Source organism: Mizuhopecten yessoensis, unplaced genomic scaffold (assembly GCF_002113885.1).
Source record: "Mizuhopecten yessoensis strain PY_sf001 unplaced genomic scaffold, ASM211388v2 scaffold11139, whole genome shotgun sequence".
NCBI lineage: Eukaryota > Metazoa > Mollusca > Bivalvia > Pectinida > Pectinidae > Mizuhopecten > Mizuhopecten yessoensis.
Window position 1 is genome coordinate 357,735 of NW_018408899.1, and position 26,920 is coordinate 384,654.

At 36.6% G+C, this 26,920-nt stretch overlaps 1 protein-coding gene across 1 annotated transcript; it reads left to right on the forward strand.

Annotated features, from left to right (window-relative positions):
- Positions 1-1,131: 1,131 nt before the first annotated feature.
- LOC110466592 (general transcriptional corepressor trfA-like) lies at positions 1,132-17,005 on the forward strand. Its single transcript, XM_021523179.1, has 16 exons — positions 1,132-1,280; positions 2,743-3,903; positions 3,940-3,982; positions 4,343-4,807; positions 4,916-6,231; positions 6,700-6,798; positions 8,154-8,255; positions 8,658-8,789; positions 9,142-9,164; positions 9,733-9,860; positions 11,081-11,416; positions 12,035-12,114; positions 12,353-12,398; positions 12,989-13,043; positions 15,207-15,212; positions 15,618-17,005. Exons 2-16 carry the CDS (start codon positions 2,929-2,931, stop codon positions 15,655-15,657), a joined length of 3,846 nt encoding a protein of 1,281 aa, XP_021378854.1. The 5' UTR covers positions 1,132-1,280; positions 2,743-2,928; the 3' UTR covers positions 15,658-17,005.
- The last annotated feature ends 9,915 nt before the right edge of the window (positions 17,006-26,920 follow it).

The following is a 26,920-nucleotide window of genomic DNA, read 5'->3' on the forward strand; positions in this document are numbered from 1 at the left end:
TTTAGATAGGAATTCTCAAATTTTAGATGAAGTGTGGCGGATTTATCTCCCTTGATACGCCGCAAGCCTGAAAATAAAGTTGATTTCCTTGGACTTACTGCAATGACACAAACAGATGAATTCAGCGTACACTGTTTGTTCATATCTCTATTTAAGCTGAGAACAAATTAAAACAATCCTAAAGCATTTATTTCCAAAAAGGTCATGTATGCGTCTTATTTTCGTTTGTTATTTCAAAATCATTGCATATATATATAGATCTAACATTCTTACAATAAATTGAAAATATCCTATATTCTGTTTAGAAATAATCAATAATCAATACAAGATACAAGACACTTTATTTAACGTCGCATACAGGTAAACAAGGAACATTAGCTCTTGAGAGCTATTATTGCGACAAACATATGTAAAATAACAATAACATATTATAATACAAGTAAAGGGAGATAATCACATATATTAATAAAAAGCAGTAGAATAATTATCACAGAAAAAGAAAATACCATATCCCAGGTTTTCTAAGTGATTGGGAGTCTTATTTATATACCTTTATTATTTAAGGATTAACTTGAATATATTTTTCATGTTATGGAGATATAACACAAAAAACGGAGTGTACTCTAAATAAACCGCGAATCCTTATACTTTAATCTACTTTACACAATCCCTGTGGAAATCCACTTTTATTGATGGACACTTTTCTCTTAGAAATTATTGCGCTGCCGTATCAGCCAATCAAAAGCGATGTTACAAACGGCGACGTCATTTTTTTACGTTATGGGCTGATAACATAAATTTGTAAGCCAATGAAAATGCTTGTTACAAGCAAGATTAAATTATATAAGTATAATCAGCGACACAAATCAAATCTAATCTATTATCAATTCATATTATTCAGCACATCACAACTTCAGTGATCTTGTAACACTCCTTTTCGAAATTGAATAACAAAAAGGAGGCTAAAATTAAACGCATTTCTCCAGTTATATTCATCAAGCGTTACCGTATCAAACATCGATATATAATTAAAGGAAGACACAAGACAGGACAAAATCGTAGAAAAATAATGAATGTTTATGATATTTAGAATCATATGAGGCAATTACTGGAAGAAGAAGAAGAAGAAGCACAAATAACATACAATCGTTTCGGAGTGATAGTATTATCTCCCTTATCTGCCGTTGTAATGTGACAAACCGAAAGTAGAACAAGCGAGTATTCCTAGTACCACATTCCGGTATGTCACCGGTCTAGATGGAATGTCCACAGAGAGCGAGGTATGTGTTATATCTTTCCTTGTTGAGAATTATGACTTATTTTATGTTGTCACAATATGTCATCCCGGTTGTACGGAGTGTCGAGTTTATCTTGGTACTCCGGTGGGTAGATTGTAGCCTCTCTCTCTATATATATTCATATCTTCAAGTTCGATGGAAAAAGGATTTGGCCATTTATCGCGTGATTTCCGTGTATAATACGAAATATTCAAATGACTCTTGTTACAGAAGTTTAAATAAATTAATTTAAAATGTACTATATTGCTGGAATTCGTCACAGCGTGAGATATGAAGTGCATTATTAACCCTTTCACCACTGTAGACCATAATGGACTCATCCATATCAATGCATGGTAGATCCTACTAAAGTTACATAGGGGTGAAAGGGTTAATCCTATCATCACGGAATGATATAATATGAGAGTGTTAGTACAACAGATTATGTATCTTGGAGTCACAAAAGTTTAAAATATCTTCAAACATTTATTGATCTTTTAAGAACATAGATATTTTATTCGTTTATTTATATGATAAATATATAAATTTCATTTTAGCTTAACGTCAAGCTATATGGTGGTAGGTAATACTGATTTAATATCACCACTGTTGTATATAGGTCACTCAGATTGTGGGAGACGGATATAACAACATGTATTGACGCGCTGATACTACAGGCTCATATTACAACACCGGGACATGTAACATGATATAAACGGAAGCTAGAAACAATTATAAGTGGACGTCGCAGTATATATAAAGTTGTAAATTACTGTACGATGCGACACCTACTTGAATTGTCTATATATCTAATGTTATATAGAATGTTCCAGTTCCCTGTTATATACACTCACTGTGTTTGGTACCGTAAAGGTTATGTATGTAGGGAACATTGGCCCTATAAGGGAACCATGCCAAGCAACCTATACTATTTTTAATTGGGATAACCTAAACGCTTATATGCAAAAAGGCAGAGTTATACGGTTATTTATATTAACAATCAATGGTTGAGGTGGGTTTAAGCTTATTAATGTGTGAAGACATACACCAGAAACAGAAAAATTCAGCGAGGAAAAAGAGCATATATACTAATATAGATCTAAAAAATGTTCACGAACAAATTACAAAAAACAACGCTGAAAGCACCGTCATACCGATGTGATAAAATTATAGTAAGATAAATAATAGAACTAATAAAACACATCTTTATGCGAGGACTGGTCCCCCCCCCNNCCCCCCCCCCCCCCCCCCAACCAAAACAAACACATAAGGTAAATAAAAGACGGCGGATGACTATTAAGTTTTCTGTAATAATATACGTAATTGACAACATATTCAAATCTATAATATAGGTCCTTCAAAATATCCACAAATCAAACAAGAGTGTTCCGCACTGTATTGTTGTACAGACCTTAAATTTAAAATCTGATGTTTCTGAAAGATTACACTCTTTTTGTAACAACAGATTGCAACTGTAATTGAGGAAAAAACAACGGAAAGCCAACACGGAAAAAATGATATGACTAAAGATTAAACTCGTTTAGAAAACAAAACAATTGTTTATTTGGTAGAGCTTATATCATCAAATGACAGTGAAAGAAACAAAAGTGAATGTGACGGAGGGGAGTCAACACCAAACATTAGCTACACTATGGATATAGGCCAATTACATGTAAAGCTAAATACCGAAGAGCAATCTAAATGTGATCATGTTAGGGAACTATCGAGCACGGAGATATCCTTTGATGATAATGATTCAACCGAGGAAGAAGATACAACAAATCTAAACAACATTACTGAGGAGGAAGGTACAACAAATCTAAACAAAAGTACGGAGGTGGAAGGTACAACAAATCTAAACAGCAGTACGCAGGTGGAAGGTACAACAAATCTAAACAACAGTGCGGACGAGGAAGGTACAACAAATCTAAACAACAGTACGGACGAGGAAGGTACAACAAATCTAAACAACAGTACGGAAGTGGAAGGTACAACAAATCTAAACAACAGTACGGATGTGGAAGGTACAACAAATCTAAACAACAGTACGGAGGGGGAAGGTAAAACAAATCTAAACAGCAGTACGGAGGTGGAAGGTACAACAAATCTAAACAACATTACTGAGGTGGAAGGTACAACAAATCTAAACAGTACGGAGGAGGAAGGTACAACAAATCTAAACAAAAGTACGGAGGAGGAAGGTACAACAAATCTTAACAGCAGTACGGAGGTGGAAGGTATAACAAATCTAAACAACAGTACGGACGAGGAAGGTACAACAAAGCTAAACAACAGTACGGAGGGGGAAGGGAAAACAAATCTAAACAGCAGTACGGAGGTGGAAGGTACAACAAATCTAAACAACAGTACAGAGGTGGAAGGTACAACAAATCTAAACAACAGTGCGGACGAGGAAGGTACAACAAATCTAAACAACAGTACGGAGGTGGAAGGTACAACAAATCTTAACAACAGCACGAAGGTGAAAGGTACAACAAATCTAAACAACAGTACGGAGGTGGAAGGTACAACAAATCAAAACAACAGTACGGAGGAGGAAGGTACAACAAATCTTAACAACAGCACGAAGGTGAAAGGTACAACAAATCTAAACAACAGTACGGAGGTGTAAGGTACAACAAATCTTAACAACAGCACGAAGGTGAAAGGTACAACAAATCTAAACAACAGTACGGAGGTGGAAGGTAAAACAAATCTAAACAGCAGTACGGAGGTGGAGGGTACAACAAATCTAAACAACAGTACGGATGAGGAAGGTACAACAAATCTAAACAACAGTACGGAGGTGGATGGTAAAACAAATCTAAACAGCAGTACGGAGGTGGAAGGTACAACAAATCTAAACAACAGTTTGGAGGTGGAAGGTAAAACAAATCTAAACAGCAGTACGAAGGTGGAAGGTAAAACAAATCTTAATAGCAGTACGGAGGAGGAAGGTACAACAAATCTAAACAACAGTTTGGAGGTGGAAGGTAAAACAAATCTAAACAGCAGTACGAAGGTGGAAGGTAAAACAAATCTTAATAGCAGTACGGAGGAGGAAGGTACAACAAATCTAAACAGCAGTACGGAGGTGGAAGGTAAAACAAATCTAAACAGCAGTACGGAGGTGGAAGGTAAAACAAATCTTAATAGCAGTACGGAGGTGGAAGGTACAACAAATCTAAACAACAGTTTGGAGGTGGAAGGAAAAACAAATCTAAACAGCAGCACGGAGGTGGAAGGTACAACAAATTTAAACAGCAGTACGGAGGTGGAAGGAACAACAAATCTAAACAACAGGACGGAGGTGGAAGGTAAAACAACTCTAAACAGCAGTACGGAGGAGGAAGGTACAACCAATCTAAACAACAGTACGGACGAGGAAGGTACAACAAATCTAAACAGCAGTACGGAGGTGGAAGGTACAACAAATCTAAACAACAGAACGGAGGTGCAAGGTACAACAAATCTAAACAACAGTACGGACGAGGAAGGTACAATAAATCTAAACAGTACGGAGGAGGAAGGTACAACAAATCTAAACAACGGTTTGGAGGTGGAAGGTAAAACAAATCTAAACAACAGTACAGATGAGGAAGGTACAATAAATCTAAACAACAGTACGGAGGTGGAAGGTACAACAAATCTAAACAACAGTACAGATGAGGAAGGTACAATAAATCTAAACAACAGTACGGAGGTGGAAGATACAACAGCAAATCAAAACAACAGTACAGAGGAGGAAGGTACATCAAATCAAAACAACAGCACTGCAGTTTGTAACCACAGTACGAAGGAAAAATGTTCAACAGCCAGTCAAAACAACAGGACGGAGGAAGAAGATACAACACTGCTTAACAGCAGTAGAGAGGAGGAAGGTACAACGCCTTTAAACCTCAAGACGGAGGAGGACGGAACAACAACATATCTAAACAGCAGTACGGAGGAGGAAGATAAAACAAATATAAACAACATTTTTAAGGAGGAGAGCACAGCAATAAACCTAAACAATTGTACGGAAGATGAAGATACAACAACAAATCTTAACAGTACAGAGGATGAAGATACAGAAGATGAAGAACTAAGGGTAACTGATCTGGCTAACAGTGCGGAAGATGAAAGTAAAACAATAACTGCAGAAACGACTTCTGATACAAACGACACAACAACCAAAGTCACTGTTGATCAGGCAGGAGAACACAAATTGAAGGCACAAGAATGCCCTTCTCCAACATGTCAAGATTGTGATGACGGAAAGTCTCTGAATGACACAGTCGAATGTCTACCTGGTGATTCTTGTGAAGGTACTGAACTAGGAGGAAATTTGTGGGAAGATGGTGGCATTTTTGCCACTGATGTCGAAATTGCTAAACAGTATTCATTGTACCATACCAACAGATCAACAAGAACATTGAATCAAAAGGTTCAAATCAATTTCATAGGAACACCTATGAGTAGGCGGATACCTGTACATACCTCTCTGAAACCAAAGACAACTGACAAAGGTTCTACAAAAGATATTGGTTCGTCAGTGAACAATCCGAATCTGTCATCTCATCTTGTATCAGACACATATAGCAGACAACATTCAACAACCAAGCAACAAACAGAGTTAAAACAGACTTCTGCGATCAGGACGCAACAGTGCAAAGGGACTTTATTTGCCATTTGTACACATTGTAACCACAGAAATATGGCCCTTTATTCCTGTGAGGATTGTATGGTGAACTGCTGTTCGGTATGCATCTATGCCCTTCACCCTCGTGAGACACTCTACAAGAACCACACGATCTTGAGTGGACATACGGTATTACGCTGTGGAGTCCACGACGAACCATTATCCTGGTACTGCCGTACTTGTGATCAGCCAATATGCGCAATGAGCTTAGCCTTATCCATTCACTCTTCACATGGCGTCGAAAAAGTGGAAACTTACATCAAGAATGAAAAGGTATGTCTCTGTTCATTATTCTAGTATTACATATTTTTTAAAATTATTATTTCATAAATAATGATCAAAATTAAGTGCAGTATATAATACAGTACTTTACTGGACTTTTATAGCCGTGTTCTACCAGCATATCGTTAGCTCCGATCAGAGAGATTATCGTAGCGGGGGTTGAATGTTCTGGTTGATTGTTGTTTATTCTATGTATTTGTTAAGGTTTTTGTCTTTTTATGATGAGATAGGCATGTACGATATATATTTAACTATATTTTCAGATGATAATTGCTGAGACATAGTAAATCAGATAATTACCGATAGATGCAACATGAAATGTGTAATTTCGCAAATAACTTAAATAAATGTCTTTTGCATATTTCATTATCGAACTCGGTCCCAGATTGTTTGACGTGAGGTTAGCATTCCAAACATTATGAAGAACGTGTTAATGATGTGATTGAAATATGTTCTCAGAAACAGCTCCTAGAGTCATACCGACAGGTCGGGACGAGATGTTTGGAGAAAGCTCACGTTAATCTGACAGCATTAGACGAGTGCGAGGAATCAGTGAGAGTAGGTATTTAGCTGCCTATGTAAGTAAATCATTTATCAAAAATATGTTATCAATGGGTTTTTTATGATTGCATTGTAAGCTAGTGAGGTATGTATGCAGCAGCATCATTATGATTGGTTTTTTGTTTCTGTCTTAACATTACAAAAGTGTAAACCATATTTTGAATATTCTCGAAATCATTTTAAATATAGATTTTCCGTGAGTTTTACTTTTTTTCAACCATCATGATGATATTCTTGTTATGAAATAAAATGTTATATAATGCAGTGTGTATGATATATGGACAACAAATGGAAAATGTAAAGATCAGGATTACACCTATTGTAATAGATATTGTTGATTAATTTCGGTATCTTAAAATTCGAAACAACAAGAATCCCAAAAGAGTCTTATTTAACTGCATTATCGAAGCGGATGTTTCTTGTGTCACTGTATGATAAACGAGAGATACCCCCAGATTCCTCTGTCAATGTACGATAAAGACAGACGTCCCCAGATTCAGACCTCATTCCATATTCGTCTCACTTCATGATAGAATAAGAAGCCCTCAAGACTATTAAAGCAAATGTTCCCCCTGAATTTTACTCCACTGTATGGCCAAAAAAAGGCCCAAAGAGTCTTATTTCATTTGATGATAAAAAAAGACATCATCATAGCTTTATCTTACTCTGTTATCTAAGCCGAGGTAACATTATCTACATACTCCATATGTTTTCTCGATACCTATATTTTCTACACCTTTGGAAGACGTCATAACGAAATCGAAGGTAGCTGTCCTCTGAAGAATACATTGGCGTAACATTCGACTAAAAGCCAGTCAGTTGACCGTTTTGCTACCGCATGATTCTTTTAATGTTCATTTAAGGATCAAACTAGTCTACTTTGGTCATCCACAAGGTGGCGCATAAGGATCTTCAATTTTGTCATGACATAGTTTAAGGGGAGGGGGTAGAAAGATTTGGGTATCGAGAGAAACCCTTGGAACTGATAAGACTTACCACTCAATCAGAGTCCCTTCTCACTTCTCACTATACTATAGAAGCAGTGGTGTCTCCAGAGTTTTATCAGTGGGGGAACCCAAAGAGTCTTACCTTACTGCGTGGTCTTATCAGGCAAATTATATGGGGTAAAACAGGTAAAAGTTGTTGTTACCGGCATTTATAACTTAATTAAACGCTGGTGGTATTCATTGTATATTTATATAGGTACTTCCTTGAGGATGGAAATAACTTAAGTGATTTAAAAGGCTTCAGTAAAATAAAAATATAATTGTACGCCGTGATCATTTATTTGTATTGGGATCTCTAGCGAATGCATTTCTAATATACATTTCTATTAATGTCTGTGTGTATAGCTGGAATGGATTCTGCAGAAACAACAAATACAGCAGGAATTCGCAACATTGAAGAAAGTGATTGGAGAAACTGAAGATTATCTGATTAAGGACGGACAGAAGGTATGTATTTAATTGAGGAATAGAAGACAAAATGGTTAGATATCGACAGTAAGTAAGGTACACAAATAGGGAAACACAGTTAAGTATATTCAATAAATTATTATACTTATTGATACTAATAAAATCGGCATCTTATCTTCATTTTGTGTTCTGGCTCTGACACATCAATGTGACATGCATGTTTATCGCAATGTTATTGACCTTGTCATGCAGATAATCTTGTTTTCTGTAAATTTTTCAAACGATTTATCGATTTCGCTCTAAACTGAGTTACTATGAAAAGAATTGAAATATGTTTGCCTACGTTTTGAAAATCAAGATAAGAAGATCTTATTTAATTAATCATCCCTTTTATGATCAGTCATTGCCCAAATACTGTTCTGCAATTTGTCTATCTTTTAGGCTGTTGATTCAAGAATACGCCATCTTAATTCAATGAGACACGCATACGGAGACGTCGTGGACAGGGAAGCGAGGCTAGCTCAAATGTCTTTGGACAGTGTGAACGAAACAACAAAATCACACTTCCTCAAGGTATAGATAATAAGATTCGGTTGTTTAAAATCTAACCAATTTTACATGATATTTCAGATCAGTATCATAAAATTTCTTTTCCCTGTGATGATGTCTTTTCTGTTCCTTTTTGTTTATTTGCGAACCGATTTTGAATTCAGGTTATGTAAAGTGCGGATTGAGTACAACATGGGGTGCTTTTTGATATGTATTCTATGGATGAAAAGAGACATGGGTGTTCTAGTATGTCAGACTTATAAAGATAAACAAGATTACAAACCAAAATTCCAAATACACCAATATTAACAAATACCAAATGGCCAAAGCCAAAACCAAATTGCAGATTTTATTTTGCAATCATTTAATTTTTCAGTTGGTGAACAACACACAGGAAGAGTAAGTAAAACAAAACGTAATGACGAATCAATGGAGTTGAGGGTTAACTCGACTAGACATATCTGCATGTACAAATAATGTGTTGCGCCCTAGAAATGGTGTAACAAATTTTGTCGATGTCAGACGTTCTGCTCGCCCGTCCAACAGACCATTGGATTTTAGACGTTTCTTCGGATTTTGTTACAAAAATTTAGAAGTGACGTTGGTAATCTCATTTAAGTATTTGTATTAAATAAAATATCGAGCCTGTTTTCTTAAAATGACGATTGACATACTTCAAATCTCATAACAAAAAACTGTAAACTAACATGACATTTATTGCATTAAATGTTTAAAAATCACCATCGTATGATAAAACCAAGAAGGAGGGTCATTTACTTCACAAGATCCTGTTGCTGCGTTTTCGTATTGACTTCGAGGTCCATTTCTGTTCTTTTGTAGATTGATATTTCTTTTGTTGTACTTAATTTTTTCTAGAGTGTAGTAATAGGGTATACTTCAAGCTTTTGCTTGTTAAATAAAGATACAATAAACAAACGTTTTATATTATCTTTTATGTTTCCGATAGATTATCAAACTTCGCACAACAAACCGAAGTTATCCCGAATGTCAGTCTAACGGGCATGACACCTTTAGCGACACCTCTCAGTTTATTTCAAGTGACCACGTACTTAAAGCAACTGAAGTTATCATTGGGTAAGTAAATGATCTGATATGCTTAAAGTAGTTAAAGATAATCCTTGTGTTCGTGACAATATAGAAAAGTTACTTGTATACTGATGTAAAATGTTTCCTTATTTTTGAGTTATCATTTACCTGTAAAAGATCAAAGAAGTGCCCGAGTCGTTCACCCGAGCATTTCGATAGGGTTCTATTTGTAGTATTAACATTTAGTTGGGGATATTACTTGGAAAAGTAGAATCATGACCGTATGGACCGGTATTTGTTAATGCGCTAGACCCATGGCACTGATTTGACCAAAGTTGGATTCTACTACCATGAGAGCAAATGTTAATTAAAACTAAATGCGTTGAAAATTCAAGATTATTTTTTTCTGGTCATAATAATACCATATAAAACAGCTCCAATTATGAAACAGAATCCTTGTTTGAACTTGCTAGAAAGTTTTGAAATAAACTAAGCTTTGCTGTATTGCGAGAAGACTTTTAGTAATTTTATAGAATTATTCGCTATTGTCCTGTAAAGGAATTCGGACTCCTCTACCTGTACAAATCCGACTTGGTATGCTACAATGTACTGCTGAAAAACAAGCCAAGCATGTAAAAACGACAGACACTGGGTATTGATTTACGTCACGAAATAAGTCACCTGGCCTAGGCCAGGCCAGGTAGTTTAAGGTTGCATATACATTTTATTCCTTTTAATTCTCAAAAACTACGAATTATCCTCGTATTTCGAAGGTGGTCTAGATTGACATTTTAATTTAGGACAATGCATAATCTGCGCCTTTCCTCCATCGTCGACTCTTCCGGGTACGTTCCACTGTTGTCTTGTTGAGAGGAGAGATAGTGTAGATGTATACTGTGTGTAATCGACGATGTTTTACTTCAGTTCCTGTTGAATTTTCCCTTAAATTTTGGTACCAATGTTATCAATTATAACAATAATGTGGGATGACGCAATGTTATGTATGCAGTTGAAACTGTGTTATCTTTTTGTCCTGCATATTTTTTCAGTTTCCGCAAGTAATACATAAAAACCATCTAGAACTTTCAATTTTATAAAATATCAATGCATTAATTAGAAATAAACGGAATGAAGACCAGACATACTCGTATGAAGGCATACTTATTCGATATAAAAATACCAGCTATCTGTAGCAAATTTATAAATTTCGTTTAGGTTATTTAAAGTTAACTCATTCATTTTGATATTGAGAATATTGTTGTTGCCAGGATCTTCAGCCATACGACCACATCAACGAGTGTTATTCGTACCTGGAACCGCCATTCGAGCGTCTATTACAACACACGAACTTTGGGACGCTCCAGATCTCACGTCATCAAGTTTGACGTATTCCATAGAAATAAAAGAAGGGTGGTCAAGTAAAGGTTACCTGTGGAAGGGTGTGGTCAGTCCTGGTGGTCTACTATTCAATGGACCAGGGATGCACTTTCTGCAAGGAAATTGCAGATACTTGATGAAGGTCACTCCCCGGTACCGAACAACGACAGGCTATGTAACCTATGAAACCACACTTGGGAAGCCTTGCCGTATCTTCATTATTACAGGTAGGTTCCTTGTCTCGTCGTTTTGCAGATATTACAATTTCATATGAACAACGCGTTTAAACTTTTAAATGGTAGCAAAATGTCGTGCAAATGGCATTCCACATGAGTTAGTAAAGCATCCTTAAAGTTTACCTTTTTATAATTTGACATTATGCTTTACCATCATAATATAATTTGCTTTGTATATGAAGATAAGTTGTTCAGAATTTCCGTCTCAAAAACTTAATACAGCATTTGACTTGTCAATCGATATCAAAAGATATAACTTCCACAAATTCTCGTTTGCATCTGGAAACTGCGTCTATTACAGTTGACCGTCATGACAATGATTGTTAATGGTGTCTTAAAAATAGCCCGACCCCCAAAAGGTCACTTTGATAATCACCAAATAATAGCAAGGTGCGGTAGAGTTTTCAAAAATGTTCAAAAATAGCCTCGAATTATTATCTTTTTGCGATGGATTTAGCCTTGAAGAAGAATGTTTTATGATATGGTGTAATAAGAAAACGAGCACATTTGTAATGATTAATAATGCCGCATCATTACTTGCACGATTTCTACTTTGTTTAAAACAGTCCTTTGATTTAATTCTGCAAAAAATATGTTCTATTTTTTCAGCCTTGGAAGCAATGGATCAATCCCCTGATCGAATTAACACAGCTAAAATAACAGCAAGTTATTTGTACACAAGCTTTGAGGTAATAACTAAGTTTAATGTAGCCGCTCAACATCACAATTTAGTCCACCACAGTACGAGCATCCCACTTCTGGTTTGTCATGTTTTAATTAAACAAAGCTGATGTGAATTTTAAGTCAGAAATTGTCTGTAATTCAAAAGCATGAAGAGTTCTTGTAAACAAGGTGAATTTGATGTGATTCCTTTTATTATGACGTTAAAAATAAATCAAAACCTGTAGTGTAAATGTTTTGTTTCAGGAGGATCGTCTTGCATACATAACGCAACTGTCACGTGCAGAAAAAGGTATATTGTCATGGATTTCTTCATGTGAAAGCAAATTGTTTGCGATTTGGTTTCTCTGTGGAATATTTTATGATATGACTAATTTATTTATATAAGACAATGAATTCAATTTTCCCTCGAAACAGTTTCTTTGCTTGTTCGATATTGGTTTTAAATAATACATATATGTGTAATGATTTAAAGAGGCTCCATACTTTCGCAATTAACAGGCAAAATTCGTTGAAACTTTCCAAATTTTAACTTTTAAACATTTAAGGTGGCTCTACACATCGTCGTCAGTGTCCATTTTCGTGACGTAATTCCGGAAAAAGTAAAGCGGACTCAATTATCTCGATCGCAATGTGCATGTACACCATATGTCGTCATTTCCGTATTGCGTATCGGACATTCAATACCGTACTGTAAATTATAGTAACAGCCGGTAAAAAATAGTACCGATACGCAATACGGAAAGGACGACATATGAGCCCGCTTTAGTTTTTCCGGAATTACGTCACGAAAATGGACACTGATGACGATGTGTAAAGCCACCTTAAAGGATTGAAGCTGTTGTGAATAAAGATAAATCCAGTATCATTTTATTGTTTTAGAAACACCCGACAACAAATGCAGACGGGAGAGAAAATCATTTTGCAAACTTTGGCAGTAAGATATTACTTGTTTTCAAACTTTAATAAGCTGAGTGTGTACAACTACTTTTGTAATAATACTAAAATAAGTAATAGTTTATCATTGGTTAAATTGTGATCAGTTGTAAGCATTTGTAATTAATTTAAGCAGTTGATTGCAAGATATTTAATTCATTATAATTGACTGCTCATTTATCATTAGATCTCTATGGATACGTAAAATGAAGTATACATTTAGATAGAAAAAACATCTAGATCAATCGCTCGGTATTATTGTCAAAATCAATATTATAATTTGGTGTTATTTTATGTTAAAAATAAGTTCAAACAAAACAAATAAAGTATAAAGTAATTTCGGTCGATACATATTCATATTGACCAAGGAGAACAATATCAACCCATGGTTAATGTTCCTTTTTGATACCACATATCAAACACATCAATTGAGAGCATGACATCTTAGGAATTGATATGCCAGGGAACAAATTGAAGAACATAACGCCCTAATAATTTACAGATTAATATCAGTAACAGCTACATAGATGCATCGTTTAGCTCTACGTATGATTTAGCGTAAATATTTCAGCATTTTGGTGTGAATACACAAATTTAAACTCCATATGAATCCTAGGAAATAGGTCAACGCAAACTTAGCGACTGGCATTTTCGTTTTGCATGCATTTTTTTTGTACACAAACAAGTTCATTTGTAAATATTAAATCAAACAATCATCACTTCAAAAAGGTTTTTTGGTTATCAGAAAGCCTTTTCTCATTAAAAAATGAATTTCATCCAAAACCAGGACCCAGGTGTCATGATTTCGAACTTTCTCAAATGTGTATGTAAGGAGGGAGGAACCAAATGTGATCAGTGCCCAAAACGGATCACTAATCACAAAAAGAGTTTTAAGTATTCAAAAGTGATTATTTACACTGATGTAGCTTTAGAAGAGATAGCCGTGCAATATGTATATTTATCTACAGGTGAATACTAGTATTTTTCGAGATCGAATTGAATCGGAACACATATTTCAAACTTATAATGAAGACAACTATTTATGTTGTCAACACATTTCGAATGCAAGGACGATGCTTTCTGTATGACACAATGGGTTTATGAAATATTGAGATGCTTGTTTAGATTTTATCATTTGAAGCATAAGATATTACAAATTCTAGACGTGATCCGTTTTGGGTACTGACATTTGCTAAATCGTAAACGCTCATTGTAATGGTGACGTCAGCACAGAAGTTCCCAGTGTTAGTAAACTATCAAACGGGTGATTAGCAAAGTTCTGCTATACTCATTAGAATTAATCATTAGGATATCAATAAACTAGTGCACGAGACCTTGTAGTCCGAATTATTCTGACGTTTTATCGACATTTTTCATATCGGTCTGTCGTCGATTAACGTCAGAATTCCGGCCCTCTATAATATGCGGGAAATATGCGACCCGCGCTCGGAGCGCACTTCAAAGTGATAATTTAGAAACAAATCGTCACTTTCACACACATGTCGCACATGGATCGAAATATATATAGAGACCTTGCAGCTCCATGATTATTTTTTTCCCATTTTATAAATGCGAAGTATACCGGGGGGATCAAGCCTAGCCGGGCCCTTGAGATTTTTCTTTATATCTAATTGCTACCGTTTACTATAAACCATCTATATTGCAATAAGGTGATTTTGCGTTGTTGTTAAGTCGCCGGTACAATCAGTCACGAATTAAACACTTTTTACCATTATTTGATTTACGATACACAAATGAATACACTTATATCTCGGATGTTATCCCGGATGATTTAAATACATGTGCAGTAGTCGTTTGAATAATTGTTTTAAAAAAATCATAAAAACCACATCATATAGTTAGCTGGTAACATTGATGTTGATGTTAAACTTGAAACTAGTTACAGCATCTAGTGTAACAAATGCATGTTCAATTACATGTATGTGAAATAACATCTGCTGATAACAATTTTATTTAATTGTATTATAAACTTTCCATCATAAAACAGATTACGAAAATAAGTTTTATGTTAAACAATATTAACATACTAGTTGTAACAGGGAAGTAATACCGCTGTTACTAAGACGGTTGTGCGGTCACTGATAAGAACACGTTTACTTAGTGTCTGCACGTCATCCTATTCAAAATCATTTTTTATTTTCAGGAAGAGGTAGAACCTATTTGTAATTGGACTATACACAACGAGTATAGTTAGTCCCGTGTTCCTTGTGGGAGCACTGACTACATGAAGACATCGACTAAAATACTTTTACGGAATATAATTAACTAAACAACAAAATCATACAAAAAGTGTATAGACAAGTGTACAATTCACTTAGACGCTTAAATATTATCACACTGGTGCCAAATATAAGAGCAGTCACAGTTATAAAACCGCAAAATGAACTCCATTATCAATATCAATATATAAGTGTTATCAACATAGTAATAAATCAATTGATTCATTATCTTACCACGTCTTCGAATACGATTCTTACTCAATGACTTTTGTATTCATATACACATTGTAAATTTAGATTATATGTAAAGTAAGTCATGTGGTTGGTCTTTCCAGATGCAAAAGTTTAAAAGGATATACCAGGAGGAAAGAATGAACAGGAGAACGACGTAATAAAGGCACGGGATGTGACGACCAATTGATCAGTTACAGCGTATGGAATGTAAACAGTCTATCACAACGACTATTTGCGTAGGGAAAGACTATCTACATGATTATCATAGAGTATATTTTATATCAGAATTGCAATGCAGCTTGTTTAAATATACCTTTTTCTTGAAATAGTATGTAAATCAACGTTTAACCTTAAAGTGTACTAACGATGACGCAACATAAGGATTTGTCTTGACCACAATGTACCGAATTCCTTAGACTAGCCACCGTCTCTAGAATATTGAATTATTAAGAAATAAGTTTAACTCAAGAAATTTTGATCACTTGGATGTCTGATTCTAGAGACTGGTCAAATGTGGATAAGGTTTGTAATTTGACTCCGGGGCTAGGCTGCCTGTGAAACCACGAACACCCCAGTTTTTAATGGGTGAAAACCCTAACGGCTTGCCATAGCTTCATCCATGTTCAGGACATATCCAACATGATAAAATCAGGCCCTGGTATGTGTAGCCAAGACCATACGAACACAGCTAAAGGAAACCCCTCCTGCCCAGTCCCCCCACTCCAACAACCACCTGTAAACCTAGGGTAATAAAACTTCCACTGGTCACATCCCAGCCACCAAATCAAATCAGAATGATCTCAGTAATGCTATATGGGCTTGACCATTCTGCACTCACCTAAGTTCTAAACTAGGGGGAAATAAGCTAGTAGTAAAATGCAGCTGAGCAATTCTTCATAAAAACTTAGGGGCTGGTAGCCAGTCTACGAATTCCTGAATATAACATATTTTGTACATGTACCATATTTTACACTGCATTTTCCCAACTCCCTTCTAACTTCCCCTGTAATGTATCCCTATTCACGTCACTATCCCTAAGCTATAGTTGTTAATGTTGGTTACCATGAAACAGATTTATATATTTGTATTATGAACTACATATGTTATGAGAATAAAACAAAATTTAAACTATCTATATCTCCACATCTGACCATGAAACTTTCCGCAACTAGTCTCCATAGCTATCCAGTAACATGATGCGTATATGTAATGTAATACAACAGAGATGATGACAATGTTATAGTGTTCAAACGCTTAAGGTAACACATAGATTTCACGGGAGGAAGAACGACATGTGTTGATATATATTACCTCAGTTTGCTTTGCAAAATCATTATTTTCTCTTTAAAATATGTGATGTGTTTTTAAACCTTTGATTTTATTCTCTTCTCTTGTTAGGTTTACTTTTACCAGAAAAGTGCTTAAATAAAAAAAAATGAAACTATTTGTTATACTTTTAAACAGTCTGTAGTAAACTACATTATATGGACTCGTTTTTTGTGTGTTTTTTATGATTAAAGAATATTCATAAGATGCACACTAGATGTGTAAAAGAGAGAGAGCGAGAGAGAGAGCGAGAGAGAGTAATATTATCTAATATATAGTTACAAGTGTATAACTGCACTAATAATATACAGTAACTTTATCAAAAGGTGTATTTTCTCATAATCAGAGCCGATTAAACTCGCTTTCGGAATTTATCGCACTCAAGCTCAATGACCGACAATTTGCTGGAAGATGAGCAAGTTTTATCTAATTTTACAAACCGAGGCCCACCTTGGTTATGATGAAAATATCAATATTGTCAATTTCAATTGTTACCCAGAGTGTCGACCGAATCATCAGTAAAGATAGTTAAAATTCAAACGAATACTGGTAAAGATTGTCAATGGTTCCATAGCAGTAGTCAAGTTTTTTAACCCAAGGATTTTTGTCTCTGCCTGGCATACATTTTACATGTCAGTTGAAGCGTCATATTTTCGTATCGTCATAGGTTTTCTCTATGTCCTTGTAATTACTCTTGTTGTTTCGCATTTGGTTTAGAAAAATAAATCACACAGGAGAAAAATGCCTCACTTATGCTCTCTGCACCCCTTGAATATGTCAAGAAAAGATCGAAGACATGCGAATAGCCATTTAATTGGTCGCAGGTGATAAAACCTGGCCATTCGCTAGGCTGATAGCTGCCCCTTGAAGATTTCAGCGGAGCGCAACCCGACTTCAAAACCTGTCAATTTTACCGTTACAAATTCGCGAAATTATGTTGATGTGCATCAACGGATCAAACTAGCCTTCTTGTCTCATCCACAAGATGGTGCACACTTAGCCTTCCATTTTGTCATGATATATTCCAGGGTGTAGGAAACGTAAGTGAGCGGACCCCTGGAGTATCGAGGATTGAGAAAAATACACAGATATTCCTGTCCATGGAACAGACACATGTTTGATTATTTTCTCACATACTTACAATAAACACATTCCAGTCGGAATAAACATCGATCTGACTCTTCCGCTAAAACCCCAAAACCCTAGGGTTGAGACGGAGGATCGTGACGTCATTGTATTATTTCCGCGATGTATGACATCATGGAAATAATACAATGACGTCACATCGACAATTTATTATTATGACGTCATGGCGAGTGTCAACCGTCTTTCCCTACCCCGTGTGAAGATTAAAAGAATCTTCCCCTACCTTGAGGGTGTGACAGAGAAATCTCCAACCCGAGGGGTGATGTTTTTGGTTGTATTACCCGAGGTTCGCCCAAGTCCTTCATAATACAAGCATACCCAAGAAAAAAACATTTATTTGAATGTTAATCATTGTTACACACACACATTTGGAGCTGTTCGTACCAGTATGCATTGAAAGCCCCGGACCCGATGAAAAATATAATTTTGGGCACCGATTTGGAAGTTTATATTTGTTCAGGACTTAGTCTTTATTGCGATGCATGTAAATTGACCTCATCTCATGTCAGCCGAACTCGAACAGCATTTATCATTTTCTTCAAGTTATCAAAATGAACTATCACAACTAAGAACAAGAGTACCGCGGGGCGGAACAATATACGCCCGTCGATTGCCATATAGTGTTATATACTTTCTTACATTGAAATAGGATTTGCATAATTCTAAGAGTGGTTAGCTGACATGCTATAAAAAATGTAGAGAAAATCTCCGGACAAAAAATCAAATAATGAAATGAACAAACGGCAATAACTTTTGGAAAATTGTCGAATCAAAATTCTTTTAAGGGAGACACAACTTCATATCATGATTATAATGTGAACCAAGTTGCAAAGAGATCAGTAGAGAAATGTAGGAGGATATTGCCGGACAAACAAAAGTTTACGCCGGACGGACGGACGGACGGACGGACGACGCCATACCATAATACTCCCGTCAAATTTGACGGGCGTGTAAAAACCATGTATTTGAATGTTAATCATTGTTACACACACACATTTGGAGCTGTTCTTATCAGTATGACTTGTGAAACATAAACATACAAAATGTTACGTTTAAACACTTACATTACTTGCAAATTAGTGAAATGTTTGAAGATGGCGAAACTGCCTGCACCTTTGACTTTTAGCAAAAACACAGAAAGCCTGATGACGTCACAAATGTTGCTGCGTGACGTCATTCAGGCGTGTTTACAACAATGTTTATTTATAGGCATTTCAGTCAAATGTTCTTCTGTACTGACTGGTGCTCATCGGCATTTTGATAGATGTATATTTAGATAAATTATTAACTGAAACCCTTATTAATGTGACGAATTTGCCTGCATTAACGTTAGGCCTAGGTAATGGTTATGGTTATGATTCGTTGTCAAAATAATCCTTCTTCCATGTGGGGAAAAATTGAGGAAAATGGTGAAAATGCATGATTTTTAAAGACAAATTTCAGGGTGGAGGGGTTTCCTGAAGCCAAAAAAATAAAAACCTGGATCCGCCACTGAGGCCCTTGCATGAATTTGCGAATTGTAGATCTAAAATGTATCCATTACTCAGCTGGTATAGATTCTGCTTAATATCTTCTTCGTACTAAGGAATGGATGCACGTAACTCAAGTTTTTCATCGAAATTCATTATCTAGTTTGCGGCCCAGACTGATTCGCACTGTTCGCACTGTTCTTCCAGTCGTTGTAAGTGTTCGACTTGTGGGACTGTCCTATATCTTGTAGTCATCGATACTTAATGGTATGCGCATATTTGTTGGTGACAAGTTTTTAAAGATAAAAGTTCACACTAACGCTTTTAGTGTGTTGATTTAAAAGTGAAAGTTCTGTACAATTAAAATTCCTGATATATAGTTGCAGACGTGTAGAGGTAGCGAATCATATTCACTAACCCGCTAACAGCATGTTTAACTGAGGATTTGCAAATGACCTTAAAATTCATTTTCTCTGTTGGCTGTTGAAGATAGCAAATTAGTATTTTACTACCCTTCCATTGTCCGTTTCTAGCCACTATGTACACTATGGTAAGCGCCACATTCTGAAATTCAAAAAGTCTCTGAAGTTCTATTTAAATGCCTTTCGGTCATACACGTCTCATACTTCTCTATGGGTAGCTAAACCGGTTCGCTAACCTACAACTCAAACTATTGATTTGTTGAATATTCATAACTTCCTTAATGCCGGTTATCACAAGTTCCATTAAGACCCCCAATAACTACTATTTTTGCATTTGTTAAAATTAGCGATACAATATCACTAAATTATAACGTATGCGTACCGATGAGTTATTTGTGTTTCTGGAGCTAATAACAATCAGATGTGAATTTAATAGGCAGATTTCTCCAGTGATCATTCAGTCTGGATTTAAAAATGTTCAGGCTTCCTGCAGTCACTACCAAGCTTGACAGATTGTTCCAGTCGTTCACAATTCTGTTGGAGAAGCATTTTTTTCTACAGTTTATCCTGCTCCTTGCTTTCTTCAGCTTCCACTGGTGTCCTCGAGTTGTGGTGTTATCCTCTAGTTCGAAAAACTCAGATTTCTCTACTTTATTGATTTCCTGTAGAATTTTGTACGCCTGTACCGTATCATTCTCTTTCCTTCTCTGTTGGAGCGTTGGTATTCCGTTGGTCTTTCTCTGTATGTCTTGTTTCTGAGGGCTTTTACTAATTTTGTGGCCCGACGCTGAACGTTTTTGATGGCTATGATATCCTTTTTGTAGATTGGATTCCAAACAGAACTTGCGTATTCTACATGTGGCCTGATCAATGCTTTGTAGACTGTTAGGAACGTTTCTTTGTCAAGGTGCTCAAAAGTTCGTCTGACAACGCTGATCATTTGGTTACCTTTTGGCACACATCCTGATATGTGCTTGCTGAACTTTAAGTCTTTGTCGAATGTGACTCCTAAATCCTGTTCTTTCTTCACTCGTGCTATGTTGGTCGAGCTTCCTTTGATTGTCATTTAGTATTTATTTTCCTGCTTACTATGCCCCAGATGCATTGATTTACATTTTGAGGTGTTGAATGACATCTGCCATTTATCAGACTACTTTGTGAGGTTGTTCAGATCTTGTTGAATCAAATCTTTCTCTGCCACAGAACCGGTTTTTCCAATGATCTTTGCGTCATCTGCGAATAGTTTAGAGATGGTATGAATGTGTTCCGGAATGTCGTTAATAAATATGACAAACAGGATTGGGCCGAGTACGTTCCCTTGTGGTATTCTAAGATTTTACAGCCTCACATTCAGATACCTCACCGTGTACAATCACCCGTTGTTGTCTCCCGATAAGAAAGTCCTTTATCCACTCGTATACCTTTCCAGTAATTCCGTATCCCTCAAGCTTAGTTAATAAACGCTTGTGGGGGACTGTATCAGGGGCCTTTTTAAAATCTAAATAAATGATATTCACTGGTTCTTTGTTTTCCACAATTTTGGTGATAATTTCAATGACTTCGAGTAGTTGAGTGGTTGTTGATCTAACCTTTCTAAATCCGTACTGGTGTTTGGTCAAAAAGTTGTTGTTTTCTAAATGTTCCATTACTCTATCCCGTGGATTTTTTTCCATGCATTTTCCAATGACTGCTGTTAAACTCACCGGACGGTAATTTTCTGGTTGTTTCCTGCTTCCCTTTTTATGCAGTGCAGTTATGTTTGCCTCTTTCCATTGGGATGGAAGTTTCCCTTCATTGAGAGATTTCTGGAAGATGATTTTGGTCGGGGTTGATATTTCGCTTCCAATTTCTTGAATGACCTTTGGGTGTAGACCGTCAGCCCCTGGGGATTTTGAAACTTTGACCTCTTCTTGTTTCTTCAGGACCAGTTTATCGTTTATTTGAACTTCTGTTAGCTCGATGTTATTGTTACGGCTTTCAAATGATGGTGTTGTTTCCAGATTTTCGCCGGTGAATACAATGCAAAAGTATCTGTTTAATAGATTGGATTTCTTCTTGTTGTCCGAAACATTGTTTCCATTTTCATCCGTCAGGTCGCCCAGTCCACTCTTTACTTTGTTTTGGTCTGTACATATTTCCAAAAATATATGTCCTTTTTTCCATTCCCAGCTACTGTTTTTTTTCAAAGTTCATTTTAGCTTCCCGGCATGCTGCAGTAGCTTTATTCCTTACCTCTTGGTATTTCTGGAAGTTTTCCTCCGATTTGACATGTTTATATTTAACCCACAGCTTCTATTTTCTTTTAATGGCTTCCATAGATTCGATTGTAACCCAGTAATTTCTCGGTTTCCTGTTCGGATCTACTTTCCTCACTTGTACATGTTTCTTCGTCATCCTATTTACTTGTTCCTGAAAGCACGGAATTAGATTAGATTGTTATCTAAGTCCGTGCTGAAAGTGATCCCAAGCTTCCTGGGTTGATTCTGTTTCCATGATTTCCTCCCATGCCATTTCCTTCAGTTCCTTCCTCATTTCCTCATAGGTTCCCTTGTAGTATCTGTAGGTAGTTCCCTTTGTTTCCCTAATTTCTAGGTAAAATTGAAAGTCAAAAGACATTACCACATGGTCACTTTTTCCAAGCGGTGCCTTAATCTCTACTTCTTTTACCATATTTTCATCTTTTGTTAAAAACTAGATCCAGAATTGCAGCCCGTTGGTTTTGCCTAATATGTGTTTCATCAGTGACGCATTGTGAAAGGAATTCATCCAGCACTGTTTCCAGAAATTTGTAGGCGTTACTTCCAATGGCGCCGTTTGTAGCTCCTCGGAGCTGTTGGGACTTCTATATATGTTCCCTATAATTAATTTGTCCATTCCATTTAGTCCAATCGTGCACCATACACTTTCTTGGAAATTTGATCTTGATGAGTTCCTTGCAGTGATTTCCTTATATAAATTACTACTCCTCGCCCTTTTGAATTTAAAAAAGTATCGATCGTAGTTTTCCAAGTTGAATTCGCTTTCAAGTATGTTTCCCTGGTTATTTTTCGGTAATATTTCCGTAAGCGCTATTATGTCTGGATCTTCTGACTTGATTACCGCCTCCAATTCTTGTCTTTTATTAAGTAAGCTGTCCACATTGCTATATAAGATACGTAGTTTGTCAGGATTCTCTCTATTTACAGTTAAAATTGGTTTGTTTCCTTCCTTGTTAAAACTAGTTCCCTATGGGGTCCCCTCCTTATCGGAAGTATCGTGTTCAGAATCCATGTCATCCCATCCTTGGCTTCCCCGAGATATTTCCATTTGTGAAGCTATCAAGGATTCCACCTCTGAGCCTCCGTCCTTCTCCGAATCAAGGTTTAGAGCTATAGGGGGGACAGAAGGCGATGCACCCACTTTTCCTGATGATGTGCTTGTAATTTGTGTACTTATTAGAGGTGTGCTAGTCGTTGTCGTTGCCCGTTTTTCAGCTGATCTCATCAGACGTCCTACGATTTCACTTTGATTTTTGTTGGCATCTTCCCTCTTTTTATCCTTTTGTGGTTCTTTCAAACTTTTGGCCAAAGTTACACTTTTTTGGAAATTCCTGATGGACCCGGCCTAGGTTCCTGTTGTGTAACTGGTACTGGATTGGGTTCTTTGCCAATTTGTACTATTTTGTCTCCTCGAATGGCTAGTTTTTTCTCCTCTTTCCTTCCTTCGCTTCATTTCTTTCCACAAGGCTTGGTGTTTTCCCCTTTGTTCTTTTGTGAAGTATCTGGTTAAGACGACTTATTAAAACTCCCGGATGTCCTTGATCTTTTTACAGTTATCCGAAATTTTCTTCCTTTCTGATCTATTTTCGAGCGTTATTTTTGCTGGTCTGGTACTGTCCGTTGAGAGTTTTCTAATTCTAATTGTATCCTTTACTTGTGTATTCTTTATGCCTATTAACTGGAAAAGATGTATCAGATTTTCTATGTCTTCCCTTTTCCTGTCAGCTGAAGTTTCTTTGACTGATTCTGGGAGGTTGAAAGCCATGAGATTCATTTCTCGCCTGCGCTGATCATCCATTTCCCAGTTCTATTTCCTATGACTTCATCCATATCTTCTTTTATGTTGTTGATATATATCAGTATAATTTTAAATGCGCCCTTAAAAACATTAATTACTTTTATCATTTCTCTACATTCCATATTGCTAGGTATAACAGCCACATGTTTCAATAAATTTTATGGCTTACACAGCCTGTGATACAATGCAGGTAACAAATTAAAATGTAGGCACAGATACTAGCCTCGTTTGTCAAAACACCCATTATATATTCAAGATTATATTATGGGTGTATCGACAGACAAGACTCGTCTGTCAATACACCCATAATATAATATTGAATATATTGTGGGTGTTTTGACAGACGAGGCTAGTACCTGTGATGTGCGTTCGCATGTGCAAGACGAAAGAGCTCTTCTCCGTAGCTGAAGAAAACAAATCCGATTTTTCATTTTATTCAGCTTTTCACTTTGCTAAGTTTCTAAAATGAATAGGTTCAAATTAGATATTTTTCATTATAACATGTAAAAAAAAAAAAATCTTGAAAACGGACCTTATCTCAGACTTTTTTTGGCCCTGACCCAAACAATTCGTATTTCGCGCCATCTTGCATTTCGACTACCGTTTTCAAGTAAACACATTTTTCAACAAACCTGACGAGCTTAAAAGTAGGTTCCCTGCTGTTTTCCAACCACATACCTTATAGTCAATCGTGAGTCAGTGCTCTGTATATGTATGGGTATGTATGAGTAAGGCTATCCTTGTGTTGTTTAAATACCGGTTGTCCTCTGAGGAGCCCAGGGACCGAAGATTGACATGCTTATGTTTCTAACATCTTAACTTGTGTATCCTGTGTACACACCTCCCTATTCAGAGCATTGTGCAATAGAAAGCTCGTCAGTACAAGCATATACATGATTAAAAGCACGTAGAGTCAATCCCATGTCCTGTCAAGAATGTATGTTCAAGTACGACAACCATTTTTCGGCCGATCAATAGCCATCACATTCATACTGCAGCTATATGCTAGTCCCACAAAAGCATGTAGTACATCAGTAGATGAAAAACCATCATGTCAGGCTTTGCAAGATCAGTACCTAGTCCTTGATTACTCCTATGTCACCAGAAGGAACACCAATTCCTTTGACTCAAACATCAAAGTTACTGGAGAAAATGTTAATGATCTACCATCAACAGTAATTGGCATACTGTTAACATTATTGCCCTTACCAAACGAGCATACCCAGTCATACCTTGTCGAACAAGAAAAGTGTAGATTCATCAACATGTGCTCTATTGCAACTATGTGGCGCAAAAGAAAATCACCATTACAATCACGTAAATGGCTACTTTACCTACTTATCAGTATCATAACGCAATCCAATGATATTGAACAAAATCCAGGCCCAAGCAATGACACCACAAAATATCTGTGTGGCACATGTGATCACACAGTAACTTGGGAACACAAGGGGATAGTCTGCGAGTCTTGTGACCAATGGTTCCACAGTAATTGCCAAAACGTTGGAATCAAATCATATGAAGAATTAAATGACTCGATGGTAAGCTGGCACTGCCTAATATGTGACCGTCCAAATTACAGTCAAGTGGTATTCAACCCTCACGTGACAAGCACCACGAATTCCTTTCATGTGCTGTCCAATACAAGTGAAACATTCCAAAGCCTACAAAGCCCAAACCTCGAACAATCTAGTCGTGGCTTTAACCCTGTCCATTGTTCAACCCCAATAAGGAAAGCTATATATGCTTCCAAAGTACAAAAACCACTTCGGGTGCTGAACATAAACTTCCAGTCCCTTAGATCAAAACAACACCTCCTTGGTAACGTTATAGACAGTACAGATCCTGACATAATAATTGGTACAGAAACCTGGTTGTCACCTAACATCAAGGATAACGAGGTTTTCCCTGACTCTTTCAAACTATTTCGAAAAGATAGAGTCGGTAGAGAAGGAGGTGGGGTGTTAATTGCCATAAAAAACACCCTTATAAGCCAAGAAGTACCTGAGCTCACTGTCTCTGACAAATGTGAGCTAGTTTGGACCAAGGTAGACATTATTGGCTGCAGATCACTATACATATCTGCCTTAAAACCCTAAAACAAACGATGTGGAAAGTGCTAATGGTTTTGACTCCTCTGTTAAAAGAGCAGCCAGTATAAAAGATGCAGCTCTACTCATCGGTGGTGACTTTAACCTACCCGGTTGGGAGTGGCAATCCAGACCTCTCTAAAACCAGGCACCTTACATCAAAATATACACAAATTATTTGGAAACACTTTTGATGACACTGGCTTGACATAAATGATCTCAGAACCAACCAGGAAAAACAATACTTTAGACCTGATTTTGACAAATTTTCCCACTTTAATACCTTGAACGAAAGTCATGCCAGGCGTTTCGGACCATGATATAGTGTTTGTGGAATTTAATATTGCCCCCAAAAAGCTAAAACAAAAACCTAGAGATATCCCACTATCCAAAAAGGCAAACTGGGATAATATCAAAACTGAACTCAACTCCTTTGGAGACGAACTCAGACTTGACCATAAATCAGACGCAAACGAACTATGGGAAAAGTTCAGGGTCAAGTTACACGCTCCTATAAAGGCCCATATCCCCCCCAAAAAGGGCAAAAATAAAATAAAATAAACATTGGGTTAAACAAGAAACCAGACAACTCATCAGAAAGCGAGACAAGCTTTACAAAAAGGTGAAAAAGTCAAAAGACCCTCAACTCTCCTCTAAGTACAAAGACATCAAACGATTAGTACAACAACAACTGCGCCAGTCATATTGGAAATATATAGAGGGCATTGTAACACCTGATACTGGTAATCCAAATAATGTCAGCAAGAAATGTTGGACGTATATTAAACACCGGAAGACGGAAGGCACTAATATCAGCCAATTAAAGCACGATGGGAAACTTCTATCAGACCCCATTGATAAAGCAAATGCTCTAAACAAGCAGTTCCATTCGGTA

Coding starts and splice junctions, on each gene's coding strand:
- LOC110466592 (XM_021523179.1), top strand. CDS start 2,929: ATGGATATAGGCCAATTACATGTAAAGCTAAATACCGAAGAGCAATCT. Junction 6,232..6,699: donor CTTACATCAAGAATGAAAAG/GTATGTCTCTGT, acceptor ATATGTTCTCAG/AAACAGCTCCTAGAGTCATA. Junction 8,256..8,657: donor TGATTAAGGACGGACAGAAG/GTATGTATTTAA, acceptor TCTATCTTTTAG/GCTGTTGATTCAAGAATACG.